Below are 20,481 nucleotides of genomic sequence, written 5' to 3'. Positions count from 1 at the left end.
AGAAAATAATTTTTTTAATGTGGACTTAAAAATATGATTACCTCTAAAACTAATAATCCATTCTTGTTTCCTTCCCTTTTTGGTTTTTCTCTTCTGGCCTTTTGACTTGATCTGGAATTCAATATTAAATTGAAATACAGTTGTATCCACTTATGTTTAGTTATGATTTATATGCTGCCCATACAAAAAACATTTGAGAAAGTGTACATATATAAATTTGGTAGAACCAGGTTGAAAATAAATGAGGAAATTGTGTTATAAAAAGTAAGGAATTGAATGAGATGAAGCTTAAATTCAAGCTTTTTTGTCTTGATGGACTTCCTAGCGACCTAACAGAAATATAACTTTGAGCTTCTTAAAAGCCAGAGCAGAGAGACTGTCAGGGTACCCCTTTGCTTATTAGGAAGGATCATTAAAAATAGAAAACTCTTACTGCTCTTGGGCCAAGTTTGGGTTATGTTTTAATCTTTTTCTGTGCCTCAACCAAGAAAGTATTGCTATTAAACCTTGGTTTGTTATTGATGGGTTATTTAATTAACTATTTTCAGTAAATAAATGAAGGATAGCTTATCCCTTTCCACTTTGGAAAATTGCCTGTATTAAGGTTATATTCATCTTATATTGTGATTTCTTAATTCCTTTTACGCTTATCTACATTTGATATAGTTGCTTCATGAAAATTAAAATTATATTAACTGACAGAATAATGAAAGATTTATACTTGTTCTATTTTACAATTTTTCTGAGAGAACTTAAATGTTTAAAAATATTTTTATTTGGAAATAACTTAAAATTTTAAAAGATAGTTTGGAAATATCAAAATTACAGAAGACTTACAAAAATGGAATAGTACAAAGAACATTCCTTATCCTGATTATCTTTTTTTTAATTTCTTTTTAATTATAGTTGACATACAATATTATGTTAATTTTAGGTGTAAAACATGGTAATTCAACATTTACATACCTTACAAAGTGATCACCACCATAAATCTAGTAACCATTTATCAACATAAATAGTTATCAACGATATTTTTGACCATATTCCTTATGCTGTACACCCTTATGACATTTTATAATGAAATTATTCATACTTCTTAATCCTCTTTCCCTTTTCTGCCCATCCCGTCCCACCAACCATCATTTTGTTCTCTGTATCTGTGAGTTTGTTTCTGTTTTGTTTTGTTTATTCATTTCTTTTGTATTTTAGATTTTATGTACAAGTGAAATCTTATGGTATTTTTCTTTCTCTGTCTGACTTATTTCACTTAACGTAATGCTCTCTAGATCCATCCATGTTATTGCAATTACAAGATTTCATTCTTTTTTATTATTGAGTAGTATTCCACACACACTCACAGCCCACATCTTTATCCATTCATGTCATTGGACACCTGTGTTGCTTTCATATCTTGGCTCTTAAAAACAATGCCACAATGACCATAGGAGTGCATATATCTTTTTGAATTATTGTTTTCGTTTTCTTCCAATAAATATCCAGAAGTGGAATTGTTGGGTCATAATGGTAGTTCTGTTTCTAATTTTTGAGGAAGTGCCTTTCTGTTTTCCAGATGGTTGCACTAGTTTATAATCCTACTAGTAGTAATGAGGATTTCATTTTCTCCACAGCCTCGCCAACACTTGTTATTTGTTATCTCTTACCATGATTACCTAACATTTGCTTTTTTCAGTTCTTTCTGTATTTATGTGTGTTATATATACTCATATACAAACAAAATTTTTAAACTTATTTAAGGGTAAGTTATATATATTATAGCCCTTTAACCCGAAATACAGTGTATATTTCCTAGTCAGTTACATGTTCAGATTATAGTAAGCAGTTGCAGTAAATTTAACATTGTTCCTGTATTTTTACCTAATCTATTGTTGTGTCAGTTTTGTCAGTTGACACAATAATATACTTTGTAGCATTTTCTCTTCTCTGGTGCAGGATCCAGTCTAGGGAGAGGTATTTCATTTAGCTGTTATATCCCTCTATTCTCCTTAAACCTGGAATGTTTCCATAGTCTTTCTATATCTTTCATGACATTGACATCCCCTGATTCCTTTTTAAAAAAATCTTCTCATTTTGTTTTGGGGATTCCTTTTTTAAAAAATCTTCTCATTTTGTTTTAGTCTGAAGTTTCCTCATTATTGGGTTCAGGTTGTTCATCCTAGGCCTGGATTCTGTGTAAGTGATGATGTATTCTTTTCAGTGTACCACATCTGGAGGATGTTAATTATGATCACCCAAACAAGGGGTTGTCTCTTCCTCTATTGTATAATTCTTTTTTTTCCCCTTGCAACTAAAAAGCAATTTTAAAGAGATTCTATAAGACTATTCAAATACCCTATTCATTAGAATATACTTAGATTTACTATACATTTCCTGATCTAGTATTTATTATGCTGGTGCAAAATAATCCGTTTCTATCTCTCATACTCCCTCCATGTTCACTAGTCAGTTCTCAGCACTGCTATAATCATGAGCCCGTCCTTCTCCGCATATACTTATTTTTCTTTTATCAGTATGGACGCATAAATTCTTTTTTGTTTGTTTTAAGGTTCATAATTAATTACTTATTTTGAGCTTAAATTTGTCTTAATTTGGCTAATGGAACTTCTTCAAGCTGGCCTTTTTTCCCCTGTGACATGCCATCATTCTATGAGTACTTCTTTACTTTCTGGCATAACAATACTCCAGGTTCATCTTGTAGTTTCTCTGCTCCAGCCCTGGAATCAAACCCATTCTCTGAGGAGTCTTTGTTCCATTTAGTAGGATATGGTATTAAGGAGACCAGAATCTGGGCTCTAGGTGAGCACATTGCTTCTTGGCCAATTTAGCAGATAGTGATGGGAAACATGCATGTATATGCACATACATTAACATTGCATTGTCTGTTCCACTTCAATACATACATTTAAAGTGTTCAGGATTTGTTTACAGTCCTGCCCCCACTTTACCCTACCCCCGACTGAGGATATAGTTAAATAGTGTGTTCATAAGTTACTTAGATGAGTTCTGTCTGCCTGCCTCTTCGTTTGTCATTCTGTCTTCCCTTTAGTGTATCACTCATTTGAATTAGAAGTAGCTTTAATTTGTTCTAGTTTGCTTTCAGTTTTAGGTTTTTTCCCCTTCTAATCTTACTGATTTAATTTTTGAGTATGTACAACATTAACCTATTTCCAAAAGTCAAAACTAAACAAAAAGGTAAGTTTAATGAAGGGTCACTTCATTGAGATATATTCTAACCCATCTCTCACCCCTTGTAGGGAACCAGCTTTTTAATTTTCTGCTTTATTCTTTCTGCTTCTTTTTATAAAAATTAATAAAATTTAAAAAATTTGCTCTCATTCTTACATAAAAGGTAATATCTATAGGTGCTCTTTTGCACTTTGCTTTTTTTATTTAGTAATAACTCTTGGAAGTCACTTTTTGGGATTATAGAGGTCTTCCTTAGAATATAGACAGTTTTTTTAAGTTGGCTTTAGATTATATTTTTTCTTTAGTTTTTTTGTTTCTCCATATTGTTTGTCCTTTAAATTAAAGGTTATATGTGTATAGGTTATGTATCTACAGTAAATCTTCACTAATGTCATTGATAGATTCTTCAGGTGAAACAATGCATAACAAAACCAGTTTTACCATAGGTTAATTGATATAAACTAGAATTAAGTTTCTGTGGCATTTCATCAGTGTTATAATGAAATGACATTATTCAAGGATCTGCTGTATACATATTCATTGTTGGCAAAATTTTGTATATTTAGTACAGTCCTATTATTTGGTCCTAATTTTAGTTAAGGTTGTTCAGAACTTGGCTTAAGATTTGGTTCAGCTGCTGTAAAAGAAATCCCATATTGGTTTTTAAATAGGTAGCTTATTTTTCTCTGGCTTACCAGTCCTTAGGTTGCTGTATTGTCAGGAACCAGCTTGCTCTGTGATAGTGGTCTTCCATTTCCAGAGTATTGAAAGACATGGAAGAAATGGGAAGGAAAAGCAATGAACCTTCCTAGAATTCATTCTCATGCTACTTCAAGGTTATTACCTTGATATCTTCTGATGTGACAATGGCTTGCTTTTATAAAGCTTTCACTACCAGTTATACTTTGCAGTGATACAAGCAACTGAGTAATAGGATGTATTGTTCTTTATGTAGATAGGAGTTGATAGTTTCCTTATAAAAATAGCAGCTGTATCTTTAAAAGTTTTATCTGTAAAGCTTAATTGAATCAGGCAGAAAAAAGATTTTCAGCTCTGTTCTCTTGCACCTATGGATTATAGTTTCTTCATAGTGCTATGTATGAACATTGTAAATGTCTAGTTCTTAGCAGTTCAGACATACTTGGTTTTAGTTTAGGGATATTTGCTGTTTTCCCTCAAATAATTTAATCTTCTGAATATTTAACACATTATGAAAATTGAAGTTTTTCGGTCCTAGTTTAGAGCAATTCAAGATTATATGATTATGCTTAAAAGTTCTAGAGAGCTAAGTTATCCTAATTTAAAAAAAAACTTCCTTAAGCTCCCTGAATTTCTAATACCCATCTTTAAAAACCATCCTTAACATTTTTTTAAAAAGGCAAATCCAGATTAATTTTTCCCTTTTGAATTGCCACAGAAGCACCTCTCCCACCCCCCCAACACACACACATGTATGCACTGCAGCCCTTTGTTTCCCCGGAACTAATTTAGTTGTAGAGCATGCTGATTGAATTACTGGCAAGTGTGTGATTCTGTGTTTATATTTTTGTGTGGGTAAGTATTTGTCCTCATTTAGTACATAGTCTTCTTTGAAACAAATAAATTTGGTAATATTGTTTTAAAAATTCATATGACTTAAAAGCAGTTATTCTAGTATTTTTCTCTTTTGGAAACCAGCTCAGTGAAGAATAGCATAATGCGTTTCTACTTAGTTTTTCATGAAGGAATCTTCTTTCCTCTGCTTTATAATTATGATTTAACAAGCTAATCTGTTAACCACAGCATTGATGTTACAATTGTGAAAACTGATTTTTATCCATTATTTTCAGAAACTGGATTCTGTCCCATGTATAAATGCTCCATAGGTCTGTCATTGGTATATTTTTTGATTAACTGTAACAGAGTGAGGTTCTCCTTGTTTGTTGTGCCCTGGATGATTGAATAGTAAAGAATAGTTATGTTTAAGATAACTAGGACTGAAATATGCTAAAATGATTCCAATCTTTAGAATGCTAGAGTATTCTTAAAGAGCTTTCTAGTTATTCTAAATATTCTCATTAGACTGCAGAACATACAATTCACAAATATTTTAACAAGAGAAAAGATATCTGGTTAATATGATATGTCTGCTTTTTCAACCAGAATAAAATTAACAAGATTAAAGATAAGCCTGGTGGCGCAATCAGAATGACGCAGTTAACTTAGCTAGATTGTTAAATGGTAAGGCTTATTTTCATTTTCCACGAAAAGTTGATTGCTATATGGTATTTTTGCAAATACTATACACAGTCACTTTCACTGAGTGACATTAGCATGTGACAGTAGTGTTGCATATAGATTGTTATACCATTTTGGAATGATGTAAAGAGCTCAGTCAATCACTGTCATATGCCTGTGCGCTCCCCCCCCCCATGTGTATTAGCCACATCCAGATTTTTTTTTTATTTTAGTAATTTTTAGATAGTAGGATGTATCTTTATCTCCTTCCCCTCCCTATAATAAACCCTGTATTAACCATGTAAAACTTTCAATTATTAGTCAAGGGGAGAAGTTCTAATTAGACTTAACTTTCTTATCGATTACTCATTAGCATTTAAATGGTAAAACATCATTAAAAACTTTGTTCAACAGTAAATTGGAAGTTCATTGAATATCCTTTTAATATAACTTAGTTATTCTGTGTATTGTTTTCAAGGGCATTTTGAAAATTTTCATTATGGTAAACACATGAGTTTACTCAGGAAATTTTTAAGTGTACAGTACAGTATTGTTAGCTTAATCACAGTGTCGTACAGCAGATCTCTAGAACTTTTTCATCTTGCGTGACTGAAACTCTGTACCCATTGAAAAGCAACTCCCTATTTCCCCCTCCCTCCAGCCCTTAGCAACCACCATTCTTTCTGTTTTTATGAGTTTGATTACTTTAGATATTTCATGTAAGTGGAACCATGCAGTATTAGTCCTCCTGTGACTGGCTTATTTAGCATAACATCCTTAGTATTCATGTTGTAGCATATGATAGGATTTCTTTTTATTTTATGGATGAATTTTATGTGGATGTATCTAATAGCATTCATTCATTCGTTTGATAGACAGGTTGTTTCCACTTCTTGGCTCTTGTGATAAATGCTGCAGTGAACACTGGAGTGCAGATACTTCTTGGAGATCCTGATTTCAGTTCTTTTTGATAAATACCCCAAAATGGGAATGTAAGATCATATGGTAGTTCTGTTCTCAATTTTTGGGGGAACCTTTATGCTGTATTTCATAGTGGCTGCACCATTTAAACTCCCACAAACAGTGCTCAAGGAACCAGTTCCAGTTTCTCTGCATCTTTGCCAACACTTATTTTTTTCTGTTCTTTTGGTAATGGCCATCCTAATGGCTGTGAGATGATAACCTTGCTGTGATTTTGATTTGCATTTCTCTTAATGATTAGTGATCTTCATCATCTTTTCATATATCTTTTGGTTTTTTGTATGTCGTCTTTGGAGAAATTTCTATTCAAGTCCTTTGCCCATTTCTTAATGTTTTTGTTTTTTTTTTTCTATTGAATTGTAGGAGTTTCTTTTATAGTTGACCCTTGAACAACATGGGAGTTTAGGGGTGCTAACACCACCCCTAGTCAAAAATCCATGTCTAACTCTTGACTCCTTCAAAAACTTAACTACAGTTGACCCTTTGCGTGTGCAGATTCAACCAACCCCAGATTGAAAACAGTATTTCAATCCACAGTTGGGAATTTGCAGGTGGGAATCTGAAAATACTGTTTTCAATCCACCATGGGTTGAATCCGCTGTTGGTCGATGCAGGTGCGAACCCGCAGATATGAAGGGCCAACTGTATTTATTGGAAGAAAAAAAAAAACAAAACGGATATCAGTAGGCCTGTACAGTTCAAATCTGTGTTGTTCAAGGGTCAGCTATATTTTGCATAGTAACCACTTATCAGTTTTATGGTCTGCAAATATTTTCTACCATTTCATAGGTTGCCTTTCCACTCGATCATGTCCTTTGCTGTGCAGACCTTTTAATTTGATGTTATCCTGCTTGTCTGTGTTTGCTTCTGTTGCTTGTGCTTTTGGTGTCGTATCAAAGAAGTCATTGGCAAGACCTGTAGTTAGGTATGTTTTTCACATTTTCTCTTGGAGTTTTACAGTTTCAGGTGTTATGTTTAAGTCTTAAGTCCATTTTGAGTTGTTTTTTGTGTAATCCAGTTTCCCAGCACCATTTGTTGAAGAGACTGTTCCCATTGTGTAGTCTTGGCATCCTTGGTGAAGATCATTTGACCATATATGTATGGATTAATTTTTCTCCATTCTCTTCTATTGATCTATATATCTGCTTTGCCAGTACCCTCCTGTTTTGATTATGGTACTTTTGTGGTATGTTTTGAAATTAGGAAGTGTGAGTCTTCCAGTTTTTTTTGTTATTTCTCAAGATTGTTTTGGCTATTTCAAGGTTGTTTTTGATTTCATATGAATTTTAGGTTTTTTTTTTTTCTATTTCTGTTAAAAATACCATTGGGATTTTGATAGGAATGTATTGAATCTTTTAAGTCACTTTGGTTAAGTTTATTCCTAATATTTTATTATTTTTGAGGCTATGATAAATGGGATTTTCTTCATTTCCTTCTTTGGATTGCTTTTTGTTGTATAGAAATGCATCTGATTTTTATATGTTGATTTTGTATTGTACAATTTTACTCATTACATTCTAAAAGTGTGTGTGTTGTGAGAGAGAGAGAGAGAGAGATCGATCTTCTGGGGTTTCTACATATAAGAGCTTGTCATCTGAACTGAGAAAATTTTACTTCTTTTCTGATTTCATTTTCTTGCCTAATTGCTTTTGCTGGTGTGTTCAGTCCTGTGTTGAATTGAAGTAGTGAGAGGGGCCATCCGTGTCTTGTTCTTGATCTTAGAGGAAAAGCTTTCAGTTTTTCATTGTTGAAGATGTTAGTTGTGTTGTGGGCTTTTCATATATGACCTTTTAATATGTTGAGATAATTTCCTTCTATTCCTAGTTCGTTGAGTGTTTTTATCATGAAAGGGTGTTGAATTTTGTCAGATGCTTTTTCTACACCAATTGAGATGATCATGTAATTTTTGTCCTCCTGTTAATATGGTGTATTACATTGGTTGATTTTCGTGTTGATCCATCTTTGTATCCCAGAGATGAAGCCCACTTGGTCAAGATGTGTGATCCTTTTACTGTGCTGTTGAATTCAGTTTTCTAGTATTTTATTGAGGATTTTTTGCATCTATATCCATCAGGGATATTGTTCAAGGACTTTTGAGATGAGTTAGAACAGTATATCCTGGTCTGCCTTTTATAATAATGCTCGTTAATGGAATGTTTGCATGTCATTTATTCCATTTGTTTATCACAGTCCCTCTGTTAGGTGGGTAGACCATATAGTCCAATCTTATGATGATGCTGGACTCAATTGCACATTATCATATCCTATTATCATTAGTATTATCGATAATAATACTTATATAGCTCATACTGTTTCAGGCACCCTTGTAAGTATTTTACATATATTTATTCAATCTTCACAACAACCCATTGCAGTAGTTACTGTTATTAACCTCATTTTACAGATGAGAAAAATGTTTAGTAACAAGTAGTAGTAGAGCTTACCATTTATCTGGATTTTAATCCAGATGATTTAGTTCCTGAGTTTACTTTGTTAGCTGTTCATGTTGCTACTCACAGTTAACTAGAATGGTGTCAATTTAATTTAGAACCTTGACCTGCCCTGCTATTTTGTTACCTCTGGAACCAGATAATCTTTTTATTAACCCAAAGATTGTATATTACCTGAAATCAGTGCTTTTAAAAAGGAGGTGTAAAGTGCTTGAACTTGGAGGCACCTATTCTTTTGGCATTGGTTATCTTCCTGGATTTATGATTGTGCTTTGGATATTAGAAGTCACCTAAATGGAGGTAGAGGATCTAACAGCTAGCAGGCTGATGTTTGAGTGTCAATGTAGTTGTGCCTCAAAAGGCCTAATCAGTTCATTGCATGATGCATAAATTATTTTAGATTACTAATGCATTATCACTTTATGCGAACATGTTTTATAAGAAAAATCAGTCTGTATACAGAATACAAATGACTTTCTACTTTAAGTTTCATAGTAGGATTTCTTTTAGCATTAAGATTTTCTTAACACATTTAATAAGTGAATCAGTTTTAAACTTTTATCTTTTAAAAGTTGTCTTGATGTCACAGTATGATTATTATAAAGACAATATTTATATAAAAAGGTCATTTTGTATGATGCTTAATTCCAATTATGTTAGTTCACTGCAACTAGTAAGGGAAGGTGATTAATTTTTTGATGTAGATTTTTGGCCAGTCTTGAAGTATGTTTCTCCATTTGTATATTCTTTGTATTTAGTACTGAAAATAAGAAGATTATTACACTCATAAACAAAATCTAATGAGATTCAAACCATTTATTTGAAGGTTAAAAGACAAAACACTTTTAGGATGAGAAAATGTTGTCGGTCTTTGTTTAATCAATCTCTTTTTTAAAGTGAGGATTTCTTTTATACAGATTGAATCTTATGGTTTTGATTATATAGGCTCACAGTTCTTTATTCTCAATTATGAAATTCAGAGTGTTAAACTAAGTGTTTTTCATTAAGTTTATAGTAAATTGATTTGCCAGCAAACTACCCTGAGGTAGGGCAATATCCTTAGTGTGAATATGTATACATTTTGCTGTAGAAATCATGGATGTTGTTACTTAGTACTGCTTTAGACTTCTTCACTGTTTTGTAACACATAGCATATGTACCATATTTATCTTTATAGAATTTGAAAACTTGAATAATGGCACTCACCTGGCCTCAACAGTTTCACTTAAATGAATATGGGCCTTTATCACTTGTCGTAAGCTGCCCGATTTCCATTTTTAGGAGAATATGGGGCATGAATCAGTAGCATGAGGAATAAAGAATATGTCGAATTAACTATATTGATTAATAAGGTAGTACAAGCCTGGCAAGAGGTTTAATTTCTTCTTCTAGTTGCCCAGAGCACTGATTTTGTGGTAGAATACCACAGTGATTCCTTGTCTGCGTAGGCATGAGAGCATGATGAGAATACAAGCCAGATACTGTCTATCCTGCTCTGTCTAGGATATATATTTATGCATTTAAATTATCCATTATGATTTTTATTTTATTAAATGAGACAGTTTTATAAGGATGCAAAGATGAAAACAGTTGATCTTTTTCTCATTTCTCTAGTCTCCTACAAAAGCTGTATATAATGCCAGACATTGGAACCATCCAGACTCAGAAGAACTCCCTGGGCCACCAGTAGTAAAACCTCAGAGTGTCACAGTAAGTGAACTGTACTTTTTAATTTTGTATGTTTAATTTGCTGTCTTCGTAATTTGAATGTGACTTTCCCGTTTAATGATTTATTTTGGACTTCCTCATCAAAATTTAGTGGCTTTAGTTTAATTCATTGGACAAGTGAAGATTGTAGATAGGATTACAGGAATTCTGCTAGTAGGTTATAAATAAAAGCCTTAAAAAATATTGGACCAGTTTTTACTTCTGACTCACATTTTATGGAATTGTAGTATTTAGTTTTTAAGGGAAAATTATTCCATATTTGAAGTTTATATTAGTTATTAAGATAAGAGCTGTATTATAAGTTACATCCCACATAGATTGTAGCTTTGAGTTGTTAATTAGCTTTTTAGAGAACTTTTTTCTGCATTCTAGTAATACCTTTTTCAATTCAAAACACTTTTGAAAAAGATTCTTATCATATTTTTTTTCAGAATAATTGGTAGGTCCATACATTAATACTTGTAGATAAATGTTAACTTTTCAGTCATCTGGAACTATCAAGAAGTGAGTTCTTTATAACAACAAAAAAGGTTAGGAATTAGAGATCTTTCTAAAATATATAGTTTTCCTGCCTTCTTGAGTCGAATTTACTAAACTCCTTTTACTAGTATAAAATCTTCATTGTTCTAATTAGTAATTATATATTGTGCTCTTATTGTGACTATTTATTTCTACCTGTACTTAAAATTTTTTTTTTATTTGTTAAAGCTTTTCTGTCCCATCCCTAGCTTCTTATCGTGCTATTTATGTATGTAATTGTGGTTCTTTATTCTTTCTAATGGTCCTGGATACAAATAACAAATTGTGTGAGATGTAAGGTTAAAAAAAAGAACAGAAGGGATTCCTGAGGGGTTCTTTTGTGAGTAAAACATAATAATCTTACTTGGTATTGCATGGAATTTTGAAGTATCCCTTATGACCTTTCAGAAGATTCTCCCCATCTTTTTTCTTAAGCTAAATTTCCAGGTAGAAGAGATGTTATATATATAAAACTACTAATTTAATACCTTTATTTTAATAGGTGAGACTGTCTTCAAAGGAACCAAATCAAAAAGATGATGGAGTTTTTAAAGCTCCTGCACCACCACCCAAAGTGATAAAGACTGTGACAATACCTACTCAGCCCTACCAAGATATAGTTACTGCACTAAAATGCAGAAAAGAAGACAAAGAAGTAAGCAGCCATATAGTTTTATTGCACATGGATATTTTTGTATGAAGCATTTAGCCTTTTAATGTCTTGAACAAGTACAGTACATTGATATTCACAGTTTTGAGTCACAGACTTTTCTTGTCCTAGTATTACCAATGTTTTAAAATTTTTTTTCAGTTGTCATCTAATAAACTATTTTATACACTTTTTAAGTAAAGTATAGCAAGCCCATAGGTTTAACTAAATATGCTAGTTCATAGTTACAAAAGAGGTGGACTGATTTTTTCTTGGCAGTTATATACCGTTGTTCAGCACGTGAAGCACTTCAATGATGTGGTGGAATTTGGTGAAAATCAAGAGTTCACTGATGACATTGAGTACTTGTTAAGTGGTTTAAAGAGCACTCAGCCTCTAAACACACGTTGCCTTAGGTAAGATCTCATTTTTACATCTGATAATTGTATGCTCGCTGTATCATTAAAATTTACCAAGTGGATAGAGCCAGGCATTTGTGATTTTGTTATCATAGATGTAGTTTATAAAATAAATTAAAATGTGACTGATTTCTTATAAAGCCTTGATTCTACATGGACAAAGGAAAGTTGGATGATCATAGCTTTTTAGCAAAGTATAGGCTGCAGTTTCCACATGCTTGAAAAAAGCATTATTCTAAAGAATCTTTAAGTTCTTTTTTAGACCAGAAGTTTAGACATGCAAGTGACAAATTTGGTTAATTTAAGCATGCTGTGTTTTGGATCATCTTTTGCATACTATAATGGAGTAAATGTTTTAATTGTATTGAATTATCTAGTCAATTAGACTATATCCAATCAAACATTATTTATAATCTTATAATCTTCATATGTCATAAGCATTATGAAAAGTAGCTGAGACTTTTCTTTTAATGGTAGTAGTAATGTAAGAAATAAACTAAAGATGATCGTTTGTTATTTTTATATTTTAATACAGTATACCTAATCACATATTAGGCATGAGTAAATTTTTAATAATTTGGTTTGCTCACATTTTTGATACTGTGATCTGTATGGTGCTTTGATACACCCTACCCCCATTTGCTTGTTTGGTATTGTGCAAAGAAAAAACTAATGCACTTGCTATTTTCAGTTTCCCTAACCCAGTCTGTTTTCTTCTAGTGTTATTAGCTTGGCTACTAAATGTGCCATGCCCAGTTTTCGAATGCATCTGAGAGCACATGGAATGGTAGCAATGGTCTTTAAAACCTTGGATGATTCCCAGCACCATCAGGTATTTTTAAGTTTCTGGGATCAAGAAGCATTATTTAAAAATTCTAGTCTATTTGGCTATTGAACAATATCTTTATTGGACATTCATATATATAAGTATTTCCTAATTATGGGTTGAGTTTTATTTGCTGAATATATAGAGCTTTACAACAGAAGTTTTTGCTTAATGAATCGTTTAAGATTATTTTCTCAAGACATTTTTTTCACTTATTAAAACATCATCACCACTTAACCATAGCTAACACACCATGCCATACTGGATATTTAAATCTGTAATCAGTAATTTCCTCTAATCAGAAAGTACTGAAAAAAATCTTTTACTACCGTTTGATATCAGTTGCATGAAAAAAAAGGTCTTGAATTATTTTTTTAAAGCATTTTGTGTGAATGTTGAATCTAGGACCATAGCCCATTGTGAAAAGGGATTAATTCCTCATTTTCATTTTTGCTTTGATGCTTTCTGTTAAAAATATGTAATAAAAGGTTTTACATTTCAGAGTTAGAAAAAATAATCATTACTAATCATTATCAATAATGATATTTTGACATGGCTCGATTATATTTTTGTTCAAGGAAATTATGTTCTAAATGCAAATTAGGTGACATATCTAGTCTTCTGAAACGAAAAGCAAGGTACTTAACCCTGAGTGAGGATAACTCCATTACCAAGTTGTAGTATATACAAAACCATGAGGAGGAAGAGAAGAGAATTATTAATTTGCTTTGATATGCAGTTATGGGACAACCAGGGCATTAGTATGTGTTTTGGGGGCAGTGGATCTCCCAAGGTCTATACTGTGGCATCCTAATCCATAAGTAATTTGCTGTGTCAACATTTAATTAGTCAGTTTGAAATTTCTCTACTTACGGGGATTCAAAGTTTAAATCTTTAGATACTAGTTAATTGTTTCTGTGCATTGAAATAAGTGTAGTATATCTCATGTTGGAGTATCCCAACGTAGACCTTTTTGTTGTATTAATGCAAACCTAAACTGTATCACCTTCATTACTTATAGATTTCAGTACCTATTATAAACAGTACTGACTACCTGATTTGAATGATTTTGAGAACTCATATTTTTATTTTTAATTACTTGGTTCATCCATATCTGATGGGTTGATTGGTTTGTTTTAAAGAAATGAGTCTAAATGTGTTTATTTGGACATCTTAGTTTTATGTATTAACACAAACTCAGCTGTGTTTATTTTCTAGAAATAAGTAGCTAAGTTTCTGGTACAGATTTTAAAACACATTGATTTTACACTGAAATTCAACTTTAATCATAAAAATAAAGAGTGTGAAGTGTGTTGCAACATAGGATTAGATAGATAAGTAAGTAGGTATGTAGATAGGTAGATAGATGGCTGAAAAAAATGTTTTGTAAACCCTTCATTTAGCATGGAATGGTCAAAGAAGTATGTACTTCCACTTATATTCGTCTAGCTTTGAAGCATTCATGTAGGGAAGATCAATAGAAAGGAGAATTTTTATTTATTTTATTTGTTAAATTATTTAATAATGAATTAAATAATTATTTAATTATTTCACATTTCTCTAGAAAATTTTAAGGAGGATCACTGAATAAAACATTTTCAAGGTTTCTACTATGGGAATAAATGTAAATGGTCTTATTTCTCAAAATTGATTACATTAACTTTTCTTTTTGGTTCTGTTGAAGAATCTGTCCCTTTGTACAGCTGCCCTCATGTACATATTGAGTAGAGATCGTTTGAACATGGATCTTGATAGAGCTAGCCTAGATCTAATGATTCGACTTCTAGAACTGGAACAAGATGCTTCTTCAGCTAAGCTACTGAATGAAAAAGACATGAACAAAATCAAGGAAAAAATTCGAAGGCTCTGTGAAACCGTACACAACAAGCATCTTGATCTAGAAAATATAACGGTGGGTTCCTTCCTTCTACTGTAAAATGAAAGTTAATTTCAGAAAGTTTTAAATTAGTCGCAGCAAGTATATGACCTTGGACAAATTATTTAACCTCTTGGTTTACAATTTGGCATATTCTTCTAAGGTTGAGTTCTGAGCATAATTCTCTTCCCTGCCTGAAGTTCCTAAACTAGTTCATCTCTGTTTACTTTTTTGCCAGTAAATTTTTATTCCATTTTTGCCTGATCCTTTTCTCTTGATTTTTTTTTTTTCTTTTTAATATAGAAACTAGAAACTACATTTGGGTTTGGCTATTAGGAATTTCAAATTCTCATTCTCTGTGGTTTTCAGGAATAAAGATTCAGAGGATTTGCAAGGGCCATTTTTAGTGAGCATTCACTTATTCCAGAGTTTCTAAGGGTATCTTATTAACTACTTCAGGGACCAAGACTCAGAAGGAAGATTCCAAGGCACCTGCCCTCCCTAGAGCAATAATTGGAGTCATGGCCAGTAGCTACCCTTATGCTCAACACATCTCTCCAAGTTCAAGATGACTGTTGCTTTTGGTTGATTCCAGTTTTCTTTCCTCATTTTTACTTGCAGAATCAGTACTATCCTCTAGGGTTACTAGGTTGGTAGAAGATAACTGGCCTTGTCATTTTGAAAAAATGTTTGTTTATATAACCTTTCAGATATTTCCATTGTTTAAACTATATAAACATTGTTTTTTTCTACTGTCTGCTAAACTGAAGACTGCAGCATTTTCCTCAGAAATTACAAAATGCTTTATGCTAGCCAGATACAACTTAGGGATGTTGTTGTAGGGTATAAATTTGGGGAAAGTGGGGGTTTAGAAGAAAAGCAAGTTAACATTAAAAGGTAAGGTTCAAAATTGACATGTATGCTCAGATGGTAGATAAATGGTCTCTCTACCTCACCAACCATTTTTACACTGTTGTTAAAATGTATTCATAATTTATATTTACTTTTAACATTTTTACAACACATACCTATTTTTTAATGATACAGAAGAATAAATTTGAATTTATAATTTTTATTTGTTGCATAATTGAATAAGTGTACCTTTATTTTTTGGTCTCCCATGTTGTTCCACATTTAGATTCTTTCCAGGCATTTTGGTATAAGGAATATATAGTGATAAACTTGTTCATTGATTTTTTTTCTCCATGGTTTATTGAATTTATTAGGATGGTAAATGCCAATATAATAACTTTCTTATATTGTGTTAAATAGTTTATTCACATGATTAAAGCCAGAACACAGTTGCTAATTTTAAGATGCCTCTTTTTTCCCTCCTAACTTCAGCTATTCTTGAATATTGTTTGTTTTTAATCTTAAGTAGACTTTGTTTTGTACAGTGACTATCTCCTGTACATAAGTTTTGTTTTATTGATTGCTTAATTTCTCCCTTGAAATAAATTGCCACTCCTTATGTGCCATGGAGAGATAATTTAAAAAATTTTAATGCTTTCAGCTGTAATTCAAAGAACTGAGAGCTAACAGTTGTTGAGTACAGTATTCTGATTAATGGGTTTGGCTGTGCTTAACTCTTTGAGGAGTATTCATGTTTTCAAGTAAAATGTTTGAATTATAGGCTGTTTGAAATGCTAGCTTATAATATACTGAAAATAGCCTAAAATACTAAACAGTCCTTTTTGTGCTAGTAGAAACAAATAATAAAGTTCCCTTTTAGCATTAAAAACTTAAGAGCTTTTGCTATATTAACATCAAGTTATTATCCTCTTTCTTCCTAAATAAAGCCTCATTAGGTAGGCTTCAGCTTTACTACTGTGACTCACTAGCTAATATACCTGAACCAATCTCTTTAAATTACTCCTCCAGGGACTCTTAATGAGAATTGGGCATGGTTGAATCTGTCTTATAGTATTCTAGGTCTATATTTGTTACTTTGGACATTAATATTAACCCTATTACAGATTAGACTAAAATATTCTAGATCTCTTCTAAATCTGTAATACTAAAATTTGCTGGTAAGATCTGTTTTTTTGCATTTCTAGATATCTAATTTATATTCAGTTCCAAATAGGCCAGGAGGACCTAATATAAACTTGCATCTTTCAAAGGAAAGAAGCTTTGGGAAGAAAATCAGGTTTTTTCAGCTTTGCTAATTAAGCATTTCTTTTGTTATGCTGTAGTTTCTTATTTCCACAAGAACCAGATTACTTTTTATGTGGAGGAGGTAGTAGCTGTATGCTTTTAAAAAGAAATAGAATAGAAAAGAAAAATAATAATTAAAGTCAAATAAAGAGACAGAGAAAACTTTAGTCTGGTTGTAACTGAGACTCTTACTTACTGTTCTGTGCTTCCTCTACTGGTAGTCCTGAATCATTATTTATATGTAGTTTTGTTATGGTGGCCACATGGTGTGTATCCAAGCTGCTAACCCTGCAATATAAAATTTAAGCTAGGTGAATCTGGAACACTAAATGTAACACTAAATTTAAGCCTGGTGAATCTGGAACACTAAAAGTTATTTATTTGGAATAAATAAGAAAATATATGGAACAATAAGAAGACAAGCAACCTTGCAGGAAAATAAGGAAAGAAGAATTGACAGAGGAAACACAGTTAACTAATAAATATGTGAAAAAATGTTGAAGTTTACTGTAGTTAAAAAAATACAAACCACAGCAATAGGATGCCATTTTTTACCCTTAGACAAAAATTTGAAGTGATAACTTGTGCTTTTGAGGATTCAGGGCAACTTTGCTCCTAGAACATTACTTGTTACATCCTTTGTGGTAAATTAATCCAACATACTGATTTACAGTTAAAGTACATGTACACTTAGAGTCAGCAATCCCACCCTTGAGTCTCTATACTGTAGAAATAACAATGCTGTTATAGATTTTATTGAACTCATAAAGGATAGGCTACTTTTAGTAATAAGTTTTCTCCATGAAAACAAGCCAATGGTTAAAAACATTTTTTCAACTTAGACTATTCTGATAAAAATTAAAAGTAGTTCAGTTTTATTTATAAAAGCACTTAACCATATTATGAAGAATTCAATGGGCAGCTAACTTTTCTAAAGAAAAACAATCTCAGAGTGTTGTCTCAGAATTATTGCTAAGAGTCAGTATTCATTAATGGTACTTCTGATTTTTAGACTGGACATTTGGCTATGGAGACGTTGCTGTCTCTTACTTCTAAACGAGCAGGAGATTGGTTTAAAGAAGAACTCCGGCTTTTGGGTGGTCTGGATCATATTGTAGATAAAGGTATGATATATACACATATACCATTTTAATATATTATTTAAAAGCTGAAAGAAAATATTTACATTCTTTAGAAAATAATTACATCAGTTTGAAAAGATCTGTTTTAGTAGCATCTTGTAAATATAACTTTTAAAGGAACTGTACTAACACTTAGAGTTATGGAAATAAAATAATTACAATAAATTAGAATCTCATACATTCAACAAATATGGTGTAAAACTTAGAATAAATAATGTTCATATTTATAGCATGTGTACAGGTGGCTTTTAATGTTAGTTAAGGGGGAGTAGGTGTTGAGATGAAGAAACATACTAATTTATACCTATTTCTTTTAGTGAAAGAATGTGTGGATCATCTAAGTAGAGATGAGGATGAAGAGAAACTAGTAGCCTCATTATGGGGAGCAGAGAGATGTTTACGAGTTTTAGAAAGTGTAAGTATAGATAATTATTGGGGAAAATTATTTAATCTTAATCGTGACTGCCAAATATATATCCCAGGAGTTTCACTTTTTAAAATCCAAATTGAAATTGTAATGCATTCTTTGAGCAACCAATGTTAATGAACAAGTTAAATGAGCAGTGTAGTCTTTTAAGAATATGTATATTGCTCTATATGAAACCTTGCGTGTCGTTTATTTATATTGACAGATGTTATTGTTCTTTATAATGGAATTCTACTAAATTAACTTTTTTGTGGAAAATGATAGTTAAGTGCGGTCAGATTTTTGTTTTGTTTTTCAATTAGTAAGGATTTTCTTGATTTAGCTATTTGAGTCAGATTGTTTGTAATCACAGCTCATTATTTCTGGCTTTGAAGAATGATACGTATATTTCTTCTCTGGCTTTTATGAAAACTTAACCTAGTTTAGTATAGAATTTATGTTGTCAGTGAATTTCAGGATGCATAGGTTGTGTGTTGACCAGATTGGATTAGCTAGGTGCTCTTTGAAAGATCTATGAGAAAATAATCTAGTGTGAATTAAAAGTTCCTGGCATAGTTGAAATTGAAAATGTTACTTCTCTGATCTAGAATGCTTCAGGTACATTCGATAAACATACATATTTTCGTTATTCTAAATTAATCCACTTAAGAACTTCAAAGTATTAATTTACAAGTTAGAAATTGCTCTTCTGACATTCAAAGTGCTTGGTGATTCATTACAGTGAATGAATGGCACAGAATACATGAATTATGAGTAAGCAATTATAACAGCGATATTTTAATTTTATAATAAAGTAATAGCTCTATTATTTTAAATCTGGAGCATGCGGGTTGTTATCCACTTAGATGACAAGGGTTGAATCTACGTCTTTTAGAGCACCAGACATACAGTGTGTTGTATGTGAATGAATGAAAGTTACGGATTGCCACAATCATTTCAAATTTTGTCCTTTTAGGTAACAGTGCATAATCCAGAGAATCAGAGCTACCTGATAGCATACAAAGATTCACAACTCATTGTTTCATCAGCTAAGTAAGTTTTCCTGAAATACCCAGTTTTTTTTTAAAGCATTTGGATTTACTCTAAAGGAAATAAAATTGTATTACCTTCTAACATAAAATACTTCTGTTAAGTTCTGTGAACCAGAAGCAATACACTATAGTACAAAAGTTAGGAAAGATTCTAGAGCCTGAATGACTGAGTGTGGATCCTAGCTTTCTAACTTTAGCCCTATAAACTTGGGCAAGTCACTTGCTACAGGTTCTTCAGAGGGGCGTTAATAATTGTATCTCCTTACCCAAAGTTGTTGTTACAATAAAAAGAATTAATATACATGTTATTATATTTTAAGTTATGTATAACTTAAAATGTGTATGTTAAGTAGTATATGTGTATATGAAATACATTTTTTGAAACTTTTTTAAAAAATGATTTTTAAATGTCTCTTGTATGTTGTATATAATATGTATTATGAACAATATATATTAAAGGAGTTTATGTGTATAAAGCCTAGAACAGTGCTTGGCATAAACATTAAATATTAGTCCTTATTTTTATTGTAGATGAACTTTACTGGCCTCTTCTGTTCTTTGTTTATGCTTGTTTTCCTCATTCCACACTTTCTCAGCCTAACTTTTACAACATTAGGCTAATGCTATCACCTCAGTGCAAGGGCCTCTTTCTAATATCTCTATCTTCGTTCTTGATATCTCTGCCCTGGTCCTCTAGCCTCTAACCTGTCCAATACAAGTGCCACAGGGGATTAACCTTCCTCAAATCTCTGCTCTATAAATATAATCCTAAACTCCAAATCTCTGTGGTTCTTTACTGTTTTTGCATGTATAGAGTATAATATCAAAGGCTCACTATAACCTGACTTAAGTTTA

At 32.0% G+C, this 20,481-nt stretch overlaps 1 protein-coding gene across 2 annotated transcripts in view; it reads left to right on the top strand.

The window, feature by feature from the left end:
- WAPL (WAPL cohesin release factor) overlaps positions 1-20,481 on the top strand; it is a 67,357-nt gene that overhangs the window by 33,065 nt on the left and 13,811 nt on the right. For both annotated transcript variants that reach the window (XM_039872289.1, XM_039872288.1), the window contains exons 5-12: positions 10,467-10,562; positions 11,602-11,754; positions 12,028-12,164; positions 12,888-12,999; positions 14,678-14,905; positions 18,039-18,150; positions 18,486-18,583; positions 19,551-19,627. In XM_039872289.1, the coding sequence (XP_039728223.1) occupies positions 10,467-10,562; positions 11,602-11,754; positions 12,028-12,164; positions 12,888-12,999; positions 14,678-14,905; positions 18,039-18,150; positions 18,486-18,583; positions 19,551-19,627 (1,013 nt within the window). The remainder of the gene's footprint in view (positions 1-10,466; positions 10,563-11,601; positions 11,755-12,027; positions 12,165-12,887; positions 13,000-14,677; positions 14,906-18,038; positions 18,151-18,485; positions 18,584-19,550; positions 19,628-20,481) is intronic.

The sequence above is a fragment of the Pteropus medius genome, unplaced genomic scaffold (genome assembly GCF_902729225.1).
Source record: "Pteropus medius unplaced genomic scaffold, Ma_sr-lr_union100, whole genome shotgun sequence".
In the NCBI taxonomy this organism is placed as follows: domain Eukaryota; kingdom Metazoa; phylum Chordata; class Mammalia; order Chiroptera; family Pteropodidae; genus Pteropus; species Pteropus medius.
Note: the sequence above shows the minus strand (reverse complement) of the source record. Positions and strands in the feature narration are given on the sequence as shown.